The sequence below is a fragment of the Centruroides sculpturatus genome, unplaced genomic scaffold (genome assembly GCF_000671375.1).
Source record: "Centruroides sculpturatus isolate CEXI.00-Female unplaced genomic scaffold, Cexi_2.0 scaffold1116, whole genome shotgun sequence".
Classification (NCBI taxonomy): Eukaryota; Metazoa; Arthropoda; class Arachnida; order Scorpiones; family Buthidae; genus Centruroides; species Centruroides sculpturatus.
In genome coordinates this window covers 247,790-265,920 of record NW_019385334.1, presented here as the reverse complement: position 1 = coordinate 265,920, position 18,131 = coordinate 247,790, and the positions used below count along the sequence as shown (strand labels likewise).

Sequence of the window (18,131 nt, the reverse complement as noted above, 5' to 3'; positions counted from 1 at the left end):
AAATACTACAATATTATACACTGGCAGAAATTGAAAGTATTAAATCCACCCAATATTGTTGAAGACATGAAATTGGGACAAAAGAATCTCTTTTTGAAGGGCATTGAATGATCAAAAATTAAATGAAGTACATACAGTGGTATGGAAATTACGGAGATATTTGTTATGCAAAATTGCTATAGTGTTTAGTTTATAATTTGTGGACTGTGTTATGGAACATGACTTTTTTTGGTCCACATGATGTTGGTGACCAGCTATGCCATATCGACAAGTGAGAACTCTGTACACCAAATGTCTGACTTTGAAAGAGGTTGGATAATTGGCATGTCAGAAATGGAAGCATCATATCGTGAAATTGCCTGAAGGACTGTCAGATCACCCCACGGACAATTGTAAACCAATTGCTTGATGCTGGGCTGAAATCTCGGACCCCCATGCAATGTATTCCCATAACCAGATTTCATCGCCAACAACGTCTAATGTGGTGTGCTGCTAGACGTAATTGGACACATGAATAGCATACAATTGTGTTTAGTGATAAATCCCGATTCTGTTTAGTCCAATGTGATAATCGGCAACATGTCCACCAGTGTGCTGGAGAAAGAGCCCACCCTGCTGTAATTTCAGAATGCCACTCAGGCCATTTTCATTCATTCATTCATTTTTATTTAAGTACTTGGTACATGTCCCGGCCCCGCTAGAGTATTACCAGGAAGTTATACATATTCTTAAATATATATAGTTACCAATATTTGTATACATATACAATAATAACAAATAGTAATAAATAGTAATAAACAATATGAATAAATAAGTTATATTTTAAATACGCTTATGACGTATATTAGGATAAATAAAATTATCAAAACGAATTATAATGTTCATATAAACAAAAGAAAATAAATAAATAAATAAATGCTTAGTAGTTCATAGCTGTGCAGAACAGCTCTTGGAGTGCATTGCAGATGTGTACTTTAAAGTCTTTAGTTCTAAGCAGAACTTTGTGTGTCAGTGAATATCACTTGGACCCAAGTAAAATCAGTGTTCAGAACAGTCCTTATAGAAGTTGGTGATTTGAAAGTTACTACACACATCTATAAACAGTTTGAAGATAGTTGTGTATATTCATTGAAAAGAAACAAGGTTGAGCCATCAATAAGCCGAATGCCCAGCGAAGGTTGAGGTATGTCTATTATGCTGCTGTTGTGCAGATCATCTAAGCACAAAGGAAACATAGCTGAACTACATATAAATTGAAAGCCCAGCGAAGTTGGATTAGGTGAATTTCACTGCTTTGGAGCACATTGAATGAATTAGAGCTCTTAGGTACATAAAGCCCACTTCACAATGCACTTTGAAGGACCATAGAGCACTTTACACGTTGCATGTTGCACTTTGAAGCACCACAAAACACTTACACGTTACACATTGAACTTTGGAGCACCTTATAACACATTGTAGTACTCGTTGTAGCATATTGCACATGTAGCAACATAATACACTAGAAACACCATGAAATACTTGTAGCACCACACAACAAATCAAAGCACTAAACACACTTAATCACATTGCACTGTAAGGCACATTTTGAAGCACCGTAAAGCACTAGAGACACCATAGAAAACTAGAAGTACTATAAAACATATCAAACATTAAAACATTAAGCACATTGCACATTAAAGCACCAAAACACATGAAGCACATTGCACTTGTAGCACCATTCATCACAAGAGCACCAGAAGCACATATAAGCATGCTGAAACACTTTTAAAACACTGTGTGGTTGAAACATTGTGACACACTATTGATGAAAAGCACTTTGAAGCATTAGGAATGCACATTTAAGCACTACAAAACACTTTAAACACATTGAAGCATTAACCAAGCATTGAAACACATTGAAGCTCCAACGAAGGACCTTGAAGCACTTGAAAGCCCATAGGAGTATGGTGATTACATTCTATACATTGAAATTCTCTGAAGTATGCTCGTCACAAGAGACGGTTAGAGCACAATGAATTTCGTTCAATCAAGCTGAGAACAAGCCCATTGAAGAGGCATATTGAAATTATTGTAAGCAGCATAGTAGAATCACCACTACAAACTTATGTCCCATATAAGTACACTTTAGTGGACAGAGGCTGTAGAGCTCAACTCAGTCAAAGTCTCAGATCGATGAAGGCCAACATCATCACAGCGTGCACTGATAAGCAAACTGTTCAAGACACACTGCCAGAACTTAAACATAGTTATTTCTCATAGTGGATTAATGTCATAATGCCCAAAGTTGAAATACGGACATTGATATTTTTGATAGGGGTTAAATGTTATAATGTACAAATGTTATAATGTCGATAAAATATAGGATTTCAAAACAGTCACACAGGCAATGGATAACTCGGTCTACATTCAGTTGTGGCACCTCATAAGTACATCACAACTAGTCAATCAGTCATAGACACTTCCCAATAGTTAAGTAAACCAGAAATAATGCCAGGCTCAAGCGTATAAAGCAATGAGCATCCCACGTATACATAGGTAGCCACCACAAACAAATGAATAAAAGTGATGGCGAGAACAAGATAAATCAGAGGTGGATAGTAATTTAATAAAATATATCAAGAAATAGACAAATTCATAATTGCTAACCCTCCGAATTAACTCTCGAATTCAAAATCACATCTTTAAATACAGTGCATAATCAAAATAGATGTAATAAATACAATTAATCTAATTATAAATAAGTTGGTTTGTAACAATGATAATTTGTTTAGCAAATCGTAAGAATACATTATATACATTCTTGTCTCTCATAATGTCAGATAATCGGCATGGCCAATCCACACCAATCTCGTCTAATGTTAATCTTAATTCCAGCCTCACTCTTTCAAACATAACACAGTTGAACAAATAATGTTTCAATCCATCAATAATATGGCATGTAGGGCATTTGTTCAAAGTCCTACCAGTAAACCTGGCAAGATAGCATGCAAATTTTTCATGATTGGTGAACATTTGAGTCACATAGTAATTTGATGAATACCATCTTAAATTATAAAATTGATGTATATCAAATATAAATTCATAAGTAATGCGATCTCTATTTTCGTTCCATCTATCCTGCCATGCACGAATAGTATCCTCCCATAAAATCCAACGTAGGGTTTGTTGGCTAAGTTTATTATAACTAACTAGCAATGTGAAATTTTCCGCCACCTGCTTGGCTAAGAAGTCAGCCCTTTCATTTCCTGTTGCTCCCTGATGGGCTCGAATCCAAGAGACGGCATATATACAAGAAGACGAGCGTATCATTCGTCTAATTTCTTCAGCAACTGGGTGTAGTTTGACGCTATTTATAATTTTATGGGCAGACAAAGAATCCGTGTGTATGTGGATTAGGGCATTACTATACCTTTCCGTGGACCAGGCAATTGCCAATTGAATAGCATGCATTTCTGCTTGTGTGAGGCTCCGGAAGTAGGTTGAAATTCGCGCAAGATAATGTTTTAATTTCGTATAAAAAAAAAAGTGTTTTTTAATTATAATAATATATATTGTAAAAAGAAACCGTCTAACGCAAGGTGAATATATTATGTCCATATAAAGTCATATCTGTAGAAATTTCTGAGAAAAAACGAATTTCTCAGAAAGAAACAATAGATGAATTTGAGTACTTAGATCGAGCGTCTTCGATAGGAATCAAATTGTCAGTCGGGGGGACTCACCCCGCAATCTGGGCTCCGATCCCGTTACAATTCGTAACGACGAGGGGAGACCAATTAGAGAACGGGGGCAGATCTGCATCGACCTATCAGAATGTTCGATCTGGGACTCAGAAAAACTTATAAAATCGTGCAAAAATAGGATATGACGTTCTTGGTGCTTGGATACGTAGGGATTCTTCTCCTGGACGTGTGTGCTCCCGATCTTTGAAAAAAACAAAGAACATTTTGGATCATAGGGGAAGCATCGTTCCCTGGGTGCCTCCTAGCGATCTACAGATTCGTCAATTCGTCCAACGAGAAGCCGCCTTAAGCCGTGATCAACACCCCGGGGCCTACAGAATATTTCACCGACAGCGTCCATCCACAAGCAACGAAAACCGAATTACTCAAACTTTATTTCGGACTTTACCCGTGCGCTTTGTGGTGCTACTTCGTCCATCAAGCAATTTGTAAGAAAATTTTCTATATTTAATAAATAGTTTGCGTGAAGGACCTGTCTCAGTAAGTTTTTCCACTCCCACACGACAGTGCTGACCGCTCGACTGTCACGACACTTTCTCCCCAATCGACAAACCTCGCACTTGGAAAACAGTGCAACACGTATCTAATCATATGGTTTGATTGTGTATTTCAATGTTGTTAAGATACACAACAAAACTGCATCCGACCATATCATTTATTCTAGATCCGTCAGTAAATATATCGATGTCTGCATGGTGAATGTTATTATCATTACGATATATGTGGATATCTGGGTGGGTTGTGTCCCAAAAGGGGAATGTCCATTCAACATCATCATGTGTTATATTACGAGTTGATGTTTGTATCAGATCTCCCCATTTAACTAGTTGTAACTTTCTTCGTTGAATAATAATCAGGTCTACAGGTGGTTTCCGTGCAATCACTTGAAGACTGATTGCTTGTAGTACAGAATGCTTTGGTTATCATAAGTAAAACATGTCTCTGTGATGATATGAGCTTTCTTTTTGTGTGTACTTTAGTTGTAGCCCATCCCCACATTCCACATGCATAGGTCATGATGGGGATGTATAAACCTTCATAAATAATGGCCAATGCATCAGAGGAGAACCCCAATCTTTTTTAGCAACCTGTGCAAAAGCCTGCAGAATAAGACCAGTACGATTTGTAATATATTCAACGTGTTTGTCCCAATTAAGTCGAAGTCAATAACCACTCCTAAATATTTCAAAGTCTTCTCCACTTTTACAGTTCGCCCATTCATAGTAAGATGTGGTGATCTTCGATATAGATTGGTGTTCCTTGGTTTGTTAAATACTATTCCTTTCATCTTTGCAGGGTTAAAATAGAACTTATGATCTATCCCCCAACTGTATATCCTTTGTATCATAAGGTTACCTTTACTCTCTAGGTCCGCTCTTGAGCGGCCACCAATCAACATCATAACATCATCTGCATATGCAAATGAATCTGTTTGGCCAAAATCTTGAGTAAGAAAGAGATCGAAAGTTATATTCCAAAGCAGGGGTCCACAAACGAACCCCTGCGGACATCCTTTTGTTTCTGATTTTTTCACATGATGTTGACCGTATTGTAATACCGCCACTCTATTTTGTAAATAATCTTGTATGATACCAAAGATATTTCGCGGACACTTGATCTGTCGCAGTTGCAGTTTAATGAGTGGCCACCAAGCGTTATCGAATGCTTTGGATATATCCAAACTAATCCCTAATACATATTTATTATTTTCTAGCAGGTGTTTTGTTTTCTTGACCATAGCCTCAATCGCATCTTCTGCCGATCTTTGTGGCCGAAAGCCAAATTGGACCTCACTGAGACATTTGTTTGTTTCAACAAACCAAGACAGTCTGTTAGCAATTAGTCTTTTCAATATTTTGCCCAGTATTGATAATAAGGAGATTGGTCTTACATCATCCGAGGATCCCGGCTTTGGAACAGGGACAACCCTTGAGACCTTCCAGGAACTTGGGAAAATAGCATAAAAAAAACATGCATTGTACAGACATATAAGATGTTGTGGTATTAAAATCCATAGTTTTCTAGCAATATCAGTAGTAATATTATCCAGGCCGGGGGCCTTGCCCTTTTTTCAGACTGCAAAAAGCTTGACTGATTTCTCCATCAGAGAAAGGTGGCATATTTTCAGTATCTTCTATCAAGTCGGACTCTGCACGAATGTGTCTCTGTAAGTCTGTGTCAATCTCAGAATTGTCTCCTGGGCAGATGGTCCCCAACTGAGAGGCCAGAGTTTGGATAAGTGTCATTGGTTCATTTTCAGCACAGTCAAAAGCATTAATGATTTTAGTTTTCCTAAGTTTATTACTGCACATTTTCGTAATATAGCCCCATGGATTTTTAGCAGACTCTGTACAAAAATCTCTCCAACTGCGCATCTTCTCAGTTTTGATAGTTTGTTTATATAAACGTTGGCTTTCAAGATATGCAGATCTATGTATCCTACGTATTCGATCATCTCTGCATCTTTGATATATTTTCCTGAGATGTCTAGTTTTTTTACGAAGATTTTCTATTTCAGATGTCCACCACGGAACTCTCCTTTTTTGAGGTATCTTTTTTGGGATAAATAAGTCACACGCATTTGATATTGTAGTGATATTATGATCAATTTGTTGTCTAGCGTCGACAGGATTATCGATGTAGTGTGGTATTAAACGTGTTTCTAAATAATCCTTTAATCCCAACCAATTTGCTTTAGTTAGAGCATATTTCAAAGGAGGTGAGTATGCAGGAATTCAATCATCATCAGAGTTCGAGAAATCAAAGCTAATAAGCGCATGCTCAGTAAGGCTATCTTCACCAAGGATTCTCCAATTACTAATTTTTGTGTATGTTCTATTACAACGAACTGCAACATCAATCCAGCTTTCACCTCTATGTGAGGTGAAAGTTGGTGGAGACAGTGGATTATTAATTATTATGAGATTATTCTGCATGCAGAACTCTTCCAGCAAGCCACCTCGCCTATCAAAAGTATCGCCACCCCAAGCTGGCGAGTGAGCATTCATGTCTCCGGCAATCAAAATGTGTAAACCATGAAAAGCGTCAACAATCCTCTGTAGATTGTCAATGAATTCCTTAGAATCAGCATCTCCAGGAAAATAGATGTTAATTACAATAAGCTGTATGTCATTTAAATTAACTTCAATGGTGATAACAAATTGGCCACTATACACAGAGTGATGCATGACAGAAATATAGGTATTCGGAACTAAAGTTATTGCCCACGGAAACAGAGTAGTCCCACGAAGGACCGGACAGAAAGTTGGAAGACAGGCAGGATTATCCCTGCGGCAATATGGTTCTTGTACCAATACTATATCATATTCATTAACAATCCTACTTAAAAAGGAGGTAGAAGCAATGCTCCTACCAACATTAATCTGCAAAAAACGTATTTTATGATAATTACTCAGTTCCATATTCTGTTCTGGAGACAATATACTTTTTAATACGTTGTTTTAAAGGACAAGAATTATCCCGTGCGTTGTGTTGGTTGTTATATGTATTGTCATGCAGACAGTGGCAACAGATATGTTCATACTTTCGATTTGGACATTCATTGTAGGAATGTTTTTCCGCGCAATGGCTACATACATTTGTGGAATGCGGACAGTCGCGAGCGGAATGATTGTATCCGCAACACTTAAAACACTGCAGAATCAAACAAAAGTCTACGACTCTGCAGCGTGACCATTCTACATTAGCTTTTCCAATTGCCAAGAGAAGTTTTCAGACATTAGGTGATACTTCCACCACCCAGTTCTTATAGGTAGAATTCTTTTTCCCCATTGTAAATTTAGTATGGAATTGTTTCATGAATTCCTCCTCCTCTGTCAAATCTTCATAAATTATATGATTTTGTTGATATACCAACATGGGGAGTTCTTCCTTCGTAATATCGGAGTGAACAGAATAAATCGCAATATGTGGCCATTTCTTCTTGGGACGGCGGATTACCAGTTCAGGTATCTGCTTCTCTATGGTTCATGCCACTCAGGCCAACTCCTGGTGTCGTGGTTTGGGGGGCAATCAGTTACGACAGCAGGACCAAGTTGGTGGTTGTTGAAGGCACAATGATCGCCCGCCAGTATGTGGACAGGGTCATCCATCCAGTAGTAATACCTTTCATGAACACCACCCAAAATGGTATCTTCCAACAAAATAATGTCCATCCTCATGCTGCTGCCATCACATGACAGGCCTTGCAAAGTGTCACAATCATGGATTGGCCTGCCCAGTCTCCAGATTTATCCCCTATAGAGCATGTCTGGGATGCCATGGGTTGATGGATTACGTCTCATAGCCATCCAACGCGCACTGTTCAACAACTGATTGCACAAGTTGTGCAGGCATGGAGAGATATACCCCTACAAGACATTCAAGCACTTATTGTTTCAATGCCTGCAAGGATCCAAGAATGTATCCATGCTCAAGGTGGCCATACCTCTTACAGATATATGTATCAAACAGCAATAACACTTTGCATAATTCATTTCATTTTGTGTTCATTTCTTCTGGGTATGCCCCTCTACATGTTTACCAAGTTTCATGAATTTCTATCAATTCCACCTGGGTGTAACACTTTCAATTTCTGCCAATGTATTAATAAATTTTTGACATTTAATTTAACTTAAGCATTTTTAAACAAATTCTTGTATGCTATTTATATTACATGAACATCAATTAATGGTTTTATTAATTAATTTATCAATTAATTAACCATAGATGATGTTATTCAAATTAGATTTCAATGTGCATGCGGGTAAGATACTACTACTGTGTTTTGGTATGCACCATAGTTGAATTTAAATAAAATTACATTTAAATTCAACTGTGGTGCATACCAAAACACGATAGTAGTATCTTATCCACATGCACATTGAAATCTAATTTGATCATCATCATCTACAGTTCATGTCATGACATTAATGATTCCAGGCAATCTCAGCACCACTAACTTCTAAATTGGTAGTGCTGTCACTAATCGGTTGGGCTATCAACTTTCTTTAAATTAATTAATTATTTAACACAGGAAGTATATGGAGTTTCATCTCTCTCTCTCTCTAATCTGTGGCTGGCCTTTGCCGAATAGCTTGTTCGGCAACAGAATTATGCAGCAACTGGGAAAAATATGGGATTCAAAATTTTGTTCATAAACCAAATTGTTTGAAACACAAGGTGTTCAAAACCCAAAGTTTGACAGTACTGCAATACCATTAATCAAATAATAAATCCAAATTCATTATTAGACTACCTTTTAGCAAGAAAAATTTTTATTTATAGTTACATTTAGTTACTTGCGTTATTTTTTTCAATTTGCTTTAGTTGTTTTGAGTTTTCAGGACTGAATTACATTAAAACTCAACTGTTACCTCAACACTTCCCAGCTGGTATTGTACTGTACATCATTTGAATAATCTCATACTAACATTTGCATTATGAATGAAGTTGTATTCCACTAATTTAGGGTTTAAAATGATTAAAATATTAAATAATATTCCACTCTATTTTGTAAGTAGAGACCCAAGCAAAATTATTATTTTTTATCAGCATCTTAATCAGCAATATATGAAAGACTATTGTCAAACTAGCATTTTTTTTTATTGGTCAGTGTATAGCTGTTGAATTGCAAATGAATTAATTGCAAGGTGCTGATTAAGGGTTTTCCATCTGACATTCTTTTCCATGATCAGGTTAATTGTTTGAGACTTTAATTTTGTAAGTTGTACTAATGATCAATTTTATTGTGGTAATTACTAAACTTAGATTTGTGACATTTGAATTTTATACTAATTATTATTATTGTAATACAATATTTTAGTCAAAAAGGTATACTGGCATTTATAGTTTAATAGTTTTTGCTATTAAACTACATCGGTCCTACCATTGGACTACTCATCGTATGGCTAGTAATCAGACACGAGGAATTTTAATATTACTTATATTATAAATCTCAATGGAATAGAAACTGGATGGATAAAATGGATGATGATATAAGGCAAACAACAAGGATTAATCGCAATTGGAAGAAAGATAACATTATTAGGTATGCTACTTGGAATGTTCGAGGCATTAATGAGAAAGAGGAAGAATTAGACGATCTATTCCAGAATGGAAAAATTGACATAGCTATCACTTCAGAAACAAAGAAGAAACTAAAGGGAACAAAAGAAGCTAAAAATTATACACTTATTTATAGTAGAGTGAATAAGAAAACTCATGCCCAAGCAGGTATAATGATTTGGGTACATAAATCTCTTAAGAAAAATATCCTTCATTACACATACTGTACAGAGAGAATCATAGAAATCCACTTAAAAATTAACAGAGATAATTTAACCATTATTGGTACAGTACATATGCTCCTGAAGAAGGCTGAGAAGAAAAAAGCAAAGACTTCTATATAAAGTTGCAAGAAATTCTTAATAAAGTTAACAAGAACAATTGCAACATAATAGCAGGAGATCTGAATGCAAGAGTGGGAAACACTCCAGTAAATAAAAATATTGGAACCTTCGGAGAGAATGTTTGTAACAGAAATGGTATTAGACTCATTGGTTTTGTTGTTTATAATAATCTTAAAATAATGAATACATTTTATAATCATAAAAATATACATAAATATACTTGGCAACAACAGCAGTCCAAGTCAATCATTCATTATTTTATTGCTAATGAAAAAATATCAAAATGATTCCTAGATGTCAGATCATACAGAGGATATGAAATAGGCTCTGATCACTTCTTAACCCAAGCAAAATTTAGCCACCTTGGTGGGATTCTTAGAAAAGAAACCAAATGTTAGACATGAACCTGAACAAAAATTTAAAGTAAAATTATTATATGATGATAGTATCAAATGGTTATATACTAGAAGAATTGAACAACATATGGAGAGAATTCCAGAAGACAGATATAGAAAATGAATGGGAAAATATCAAAACAATAATGAGTTTCTGGGCACAGTAAAAGTCAATTCCTGTGGAAGAAGAAAATTGAAAATATGGGACAATAAAATCAAACAACTAATATTACAGAAAAACACAGCATTTAAAAATTTTTAAATAGTAAAATACTGAAGATGCACTAGAATACAAACACTGCAGAGCAATTGCAAAAAGAGAAATTAGGAAAAGACAACATGGACAAAATTTATTTCACAACTAGAATCAGATCTTTACAAAATAAGACCAAATGCCTTCAAAATATTAAAATTTATGAATCAAGAAATTTAACAACGACCAGTTTCTTAATTATTATCAAACACTTTGAATAGATCTTACATATACTAACAAGATTTTTGAAAGCAACAATCAAAATAGAACTGAATTATCAAAGGAAGAACTGTTTGAAAGTTTAACCAAAACAAAAAATTGAATAGCAACAGGAGATGATGTCATAAATGGAGAGTTATACAAATATGCTGGTGATAAATTCCACAACATTATTCAATAATATATATGAACCAGCCTGTATACTGCTTGAATGGAAGAAAAGTATTGTACTGCCTATTCATAAAAAAGAAGATAAACGAGAATTAGATAACTACAAAGGCATTAGCCTGCTAAATACCTGTTATAAAATCTATGCTAGAATTCTAAATAAACGATTGAAACAAGAAGGCAAAAAATTTCTTTTGGAATATCAAAACGAATTCCAAAAAGGCAGATCTTGTATAGATTCAGTTTTCCCCATTAAATTATTACTAAAGAAACAAAGAATTTAATCTGAATACACATTTAGTTTTCATAGATTATACCAAAGCTTTTGATATGATAAAAAAACCCAAAATTTTTGACATCCTACAAAACAGAAACATACCAAATATTTTACTCCAAAATATATGTAATATTTATGAAAATAATACCATACAACTTAAGTTCAACAATGCCACTTCAGAATATAGAATAATAAATCAAGGAGTAAGACAAGGATGTCCATTGTCACCAACACTTTTTAACATCTATATAGATAACATAATACATCAATGGCAAGAAGAATATACATTAGGAATTCAACTTCCAAACAATATAAAATTCAATACCATGCTATTTGCCAATGATCAGGTGGTAATTGCTAACTCTGAAGATAATTTGCAAAAAGGTTTATTTACCTTAAATAAAATTTCAAAAGAATACGGCATGAAAATTTCAAATTTTAAAACAACACCTTGTACAAAAACATTCCAGACTTAAATTATATAAAATTCCAACTCTTCCAACTCTCCTGTATGGAAGTGAAATCTGGGTCCTAAAGAAGAAAAATATCAAAAGATTACAGGCAGCTGAAATGAGGTTTATGCGTCAAACTGCTGGATATACATATGCTCCTGGATCATCGTCAAAATGAGGATATTTTGGAGGAACTCCACATGCAGCTATTAATTGAAAAACTCTCCACATATAAAGAAAAATGGCTTCAACATGTATCTTGAATGTTGCCAGGTAGATACCTCAGGCAGTTTTACAGTATCAACCACGAGGATGACGACAACCTGGATGTCCACAAAAATGACTCCTAGACCCTGTCTAGCTGAGACCAAAATGGGTCAACATGGCCTAAATTCATGAATGGTGTGTGATTATAATGATGATGATGATAGTTTTTGATATTTTTTTACACATTAGTGCAAGGATTGTTTCTTTGACATTTTGCATCTTAGCTTTATCATTTGATTATTAATATAAGTTGGACTAAGTATTCCATATGTTTATTGTAATACCTAGACATAATATTATGCAACTAATGCAGTCATAAAGAAAAACAAAGTACACACTTCATAAAATTTCTTAACAGTAATTCAGAGATCAGCTCAACAACAATGCTGAAGAAGTTGCACTTGACTGCAAGATTTAACTGAACAATAAAGCAGCAACCAATAAAAAAATCAAAGTTTATAATTAATGTGAAAAAAATGAAAACATTAATTCTATTTTATACCAAAAATCATATAACCAATTATTTTTGTAAAAATCAGAATTTGAAAGTTATGATTTGACATATTCTGTAAATTGAGAGGGGGAAGAATTCAATAACCTAAACTCCTTTGAGAGGATAGGTCAGCAACTGGGAGTGAAATAAACAAAAAGGAGAATATTCAAAGTCCTGGCATTTGTGATTTTGCCCAAGGTTCAGCACACTGCCCAACAGATCATCTCATGCTCATCACCCACTGAAGGAAGAAAAAAAACAAATAAGGATTATCTTGTTGAAATTTCAAAATCAGGCATTTTAAAAATTGATATGAGTTGAAAGAGATTCAGAAGCAAATCATGATCATGACAGCATAAGTCCTTGTTTAAAATTATGAATGCATATCAGCATAAATTGTTAAACTAAGCTAAGTGTTAAAGAAACCTGCCATCCTGTCTCCTCTTGAGAAACAGTCATGCACTTGCCCAAAAGAAACCTCAACATTCATGACCCAATCCAATAACCTTTACATATATAGATCAGATGTAGTATCTATGTGAGGTTATTTTCTTCAAAACTAATTTAATAAGATCTACATTTAGTCTCAGGTTAATTTTAAAGACAACAACATAGATACATAGCCTAAGTTTGTCAAATTCCCAAAAATTGACTGGTGTCAATCATCCTAGCATAATTATCAGGCTAATTGGACTCAGTATATAGCAACCACATAAATCTTACATCTAAAAATGTTTGGATACAATATAATTTTATAGTTTTACATTTTTGAATAAAAGTAGCAACTAAGCATTAATATTAAATTGTATTAATACCTAATTAAAAGAGCATTTTTCTGACTTATAAATCAAGAAATTAAGGGACTTTTAAGAATTAACAGTAACAACTGAATTTATAAAATATAAACTAATATATTAATAGAAAACAAATCATATATATATAATTATTTAGAATTAAATTAATTAAAAATATATACAACACTACAATTACCTAATAATGAAAAAAACTTACTACTACTTACTTTTATTTCAATATAATCATCTCCCAATTTTGGAATTTTAGAATGACTTGGCCCAGAATAGGAATAGGATGTTAGACTGGTTTTACTATAAGCTAAAATTGATAAAAATAACAATTAAAAATAAATATTGATTTAAATAACATTTAAAATTGATTTTTAAGTTAAATTGGATAAACAATTTTAAGTTGCATAAGAACATTCCATGACCTGAAATTGAAGATTTAACAATTTTATAGAACAGAATTTGAGTTAATTAATAAAAGGAATGAAGGATTTTAAAATTCAGTAATGATATGTCTATAGTCGAAACCTAAAACAACCTAAATATTTAATAATATAAAGTTAAATGAATATATCATCATAAAAGTCATAAATGAGGAAAACAATTTTAACTGTTTATATATAATTTTTTTATATAATATAATAATATGCATTCAAGATTCAAATCTTTTTATTCTCCTCTTTCACGTTTACTATTATTTTCTAATTAAAAGCAATTTGCATTAAAACAGCAGACAAAAATTTATACCACAGTTGAACCTGTATATATCATACATGTTTATGTTTAAATTTATTTATTTTCCCTGTATTTTCAGCCTAAATTTAACATATTTTCCACATTTATCTTATATTTTCACCCAAAACCTCTTTACCTCAAATTATAAACCAAAATGTCAATTACAAATTGAAAGCTCGGTGACTATATTTTAATAGCATAAATTGTACTTGAGAATCATCTCTTGCAATATAGTACATAGTTGCAATTAACACTGCTTTTCTCTGGCTGCGAGTTTGACTTGCATCATATAGGTTAAAGAAAGTCAGGTATCAGATTCTATTGACAAACTATTTCTGTTAATGTATATCAAACATGTTCTATTTATATCTAATACAGATACACACTGTACATGCTATTGTATTAATACAATACCATACCTCCAATAAAACCTATTACTGTTTACTGTATCTTGAAACCTGTCTATCTGAAAATGTTTTCTTGTTCCCATGAGATTGAAGATAGGTTCAACTGTATTTCTCTCTTTGTATATTATATGTATTTCTATTCTAAATATGTAGAATATAAAAAACATTTTTAAAATATTGAATTTTTAAAATGTTTTTTATTTTTTTTAAATGTAATTGTTGAACATATTACATTTTAAAAGGATAGACAAAACAGTCCAAGTAAACATATTTAAGAGCAAAGCATTCTTGAGTTGTGTGTGTGTGAAGTTTTAACAAAGGCTAAATTTTAGAAATAAACAGACTTTTGTGATTTAGTTTATTGGCATAATGTCAATTATAATTATTTCATATTATAAAAATATATAAAATTGATTTTAAACAATTCCATTTAAAACAATAATATTAAAATAAGTAAATACCAGAATTAATGTCAAATAAATAAATACAAACCTCTCTTTAAATTTCTTCGCTGTTTATTATGCTGGGTTTCTTCTGAGTTTTTATCTCTAACAGGACATGCACATATTCTTACATTTAAGACTTTACGACCAAGTAGGTCACCACTAAAATAAATAAATTATCTAAGTCTGAATATCTACTATTAATTTAAACATATTTAACATACATATTTTAAATAATACTAACTCTTTCTCTAATGTAAAAATTGCTTGAGTAGCTCTTCGATTAAGTCCTCCTGTGCAACTACTACGGCACATAAATCTGTATATGTATACAGTGAAATCTGTTCCAACTATATTAAATGAAATATCAATAATTATTCAAAAATCGGCACAGGATCTAACTTTAAATAAATAATAGAGACTAAGTAAAAAACATCTAAAACCATAAAAATTTTATATTAATCATATTCAAACTTTTACAAGATCTCATTTGATACTTCTGATAAATTTTATTTTATTCTATTAAAAGAGATTATTGTTTAATTAAAAGTATTCGCTATAGTGTAGATCAGTGCTATTCAATCTATGATCAGTAGATCAGTGCTATTCAATCTATTCAATCTAATTTTCCGCAACCCCATTTGGGGTTGCGGAAAATTAGATTGAATAGATTGAACAGCACTGATTTGACAAATTACCTTGGGGTCGCACTGTTAAAATGTTTGAATACCATTGGTGTAGATGATTCTAGATAATAATAAAATTATTAAATTTATAATCAATAGTGTTTCATTTTTTAAAATTCAAACTCAATTTTAAACTCCACTCTTTCTTCTTACTAAATTTAAAGCAATTTTTCTCCAAAAACTCAGAATATAGTTAATTCAAGATGCCTTTTGTCACAATCTCAGATATGCTCAACAATATATTAATTACTGCCTCTGATTCCCCAGGCTTTCAAACAAAATTTAAAAAATTAGCTCTGTATGTATATATAATGAAAGCTATCATTTTAAAGAATCTAAAAAACTTAATTGTTAATTATTTGAAATATTTTACCATTAAATCCAAGTAATTTTAAGGTCTTCATTGATTATAGTCAGTCTGTGGAAAGAATCAACTTGATAGCATAATGTTGTTTCAGTTAAAACAATAAGCACATTTCCTAATGATATAAGCACTTTTCACTTAACTTGTCCTACATTGTTCCCGAAAATATTCATGTTGACCTCATTGGCCTGCGTGGGTGATCCCAAATATTTTCGTGTTTACAACAGAACGTTTTTGATACTAGATGTCACTATGCGTCACAATTTTTATATTAAAATGAACATTTACAATATAATATTTTTTGTTTCTATATTATTCAATATATTTATTTTGTTTGTGAAACATAAAAAAAATAATTTTTTATGATACAGTAAACATGATTATTATTAAAAAAAAATTTAAGCTTAACATCGATGAAGATTCAACATGGCGTCATAGGCAACAAATAAAAATTTCAACATCGAATAGGTTAATATGTCAGGCAATATGTAAATTTTATTTCCTGTCATTAGATGGCAGAATAACTTCCATTAACTGTATTAATTTTTTTGCAGCATGCATTAACTACAAACAACCATGCATTTAACAACAGCTATAGCAAACTTCCCTGTATTCCACTACTAGTATTTCAGTATGTGAAGCTTCCTTAACACTGTTTATAATGGCTCTCATCTCATGGTGCCATATCAAGTTTTTCCCGACCTCGGCCACACCTGGCGCAGATTAGTAAGTAGTTAGTAAATACGCCAAGGCGTTACTAGGGAAAGTTAGTATCCAGAGTCGTTTCCCGTTGACTTCTCTGGGGCGTTTATAATGGCAGCAACACATATAACAAATGAGGAAAAAATGGGAAATAACTTGCCATAACTAAGTGATCAATGACTGACTCTCATTGGTTATACCTAATTTATAATAATACAGAAGTTAATTCTTTCCATAGACAGACTATATTCTAGGAATTAATGCATTCACAACCTTATATTATCTTTAATTTTATATACCTTTCTTATTTTACATTACTAATGCTTTGAGCTTAGATATATATAATTCTTGTATAAACACTTATATGCTACGGTAATTACTCTAACTTGGTTTATGAACAGGTTCATCACCAATTTCCTGGCAGCTGTTTTAATCCAGAATGAAAAAAAACTTAAAATTTTTGCAACCACCAAACTTGTTCACTAAATGGTTTAGATGGTATTGCATGTAGCACATTCATTACATTGTAAATGTTAATGATCTCTCCATTCTATGCAATTTTTAACTCATTTTACTTGTCTTTAATAACAACTAAAGCTTCTGAAAATGATGCAGGTATCTATTATATCAAACTTAAACACTAGTCCATATTTAATGCATGTTTATTGAAGTTTCTAGCAGTCCATGGAGTTCTAAAGACATGGCAAGCATATAATTAATAGTTCTAAATAACTGTTGCATTGTATTGCCTTCAGTTAGTTTAGCAAAATTGTTAATCCAATAATGTTTTGGAAGCAAGGATATCAGAAAATCAGTGGTTGACCTGTATTGTTAGAACTAATCTAAGTATAAATATATGACAAACTATGTACTATAAAACTTCTCTAGCTCGGAACTTGAAGGGCAGGAAAAACTACAAGTTACAGACTATTTGAGTTAGAGAATAATAGAGTAAAAAAAATAAAAATGCAGATTCTGAATAGATTCCTACTTTTAGCTCTGTTACATTATATAAAGAATCTTCGATAGTTTTTTTTTTTTGTTTTAAACAGCCTGTGTAACACCTTTCAGCAAACTGTTCAATATAACTAATGAAATTGAACAATTTTACAGGTACTGTACATCTTGTTGAGTTAAAGCGAGAATACTGCTCACTTTAGACTGGAATGTTGTCTGAAAATTGGTGTTAAAGAGTAGATACAACTAACTAACTGTCTTAAAATTTTGTGGAAATCCAATAATTAGGATCACTTTAGAAAGAATAAATATTAAAATTCAACTCAGTGAAATTGAAAGTAACAGAAATCAGTG

General features: G+C 32.8%; 1 protein-coding gene across 5 annotated transcripts in view; it reads right to left on the bottom strand.

Moving 5' to 3' along the window:
• The window catches only part of LOC111637766 (cellular tumor antigen p53-like), a 74,440-nt gene that overhangs the window by 15,931 nt on the left and 40,378 nt on the right, over positions 1-18,131 (bottom strand). For all 5 annotated transcript variants that reach the window (XM_023383341.1, XM_023383340.1, XM_023383338.1 and 2 more), the window contains exons 8-10: positions 15,313-15,418; positions 15,118-15,230; positions 13,702-13,793 (exon numbers count right to left, since the gene is read on the bottom strand). In XM_023383341.1, the coding sequence (XP_023239109.1) occupies positions 13,702-13,793; positions 15,118-15,230; positions 15,313-15,418 (311 nt within the window). The remainder of the gene's footprint in view (positions 1-13,701; positions 13,794-15,117; positions 15,231-15,312; positions 15,419-18,131) is intronic.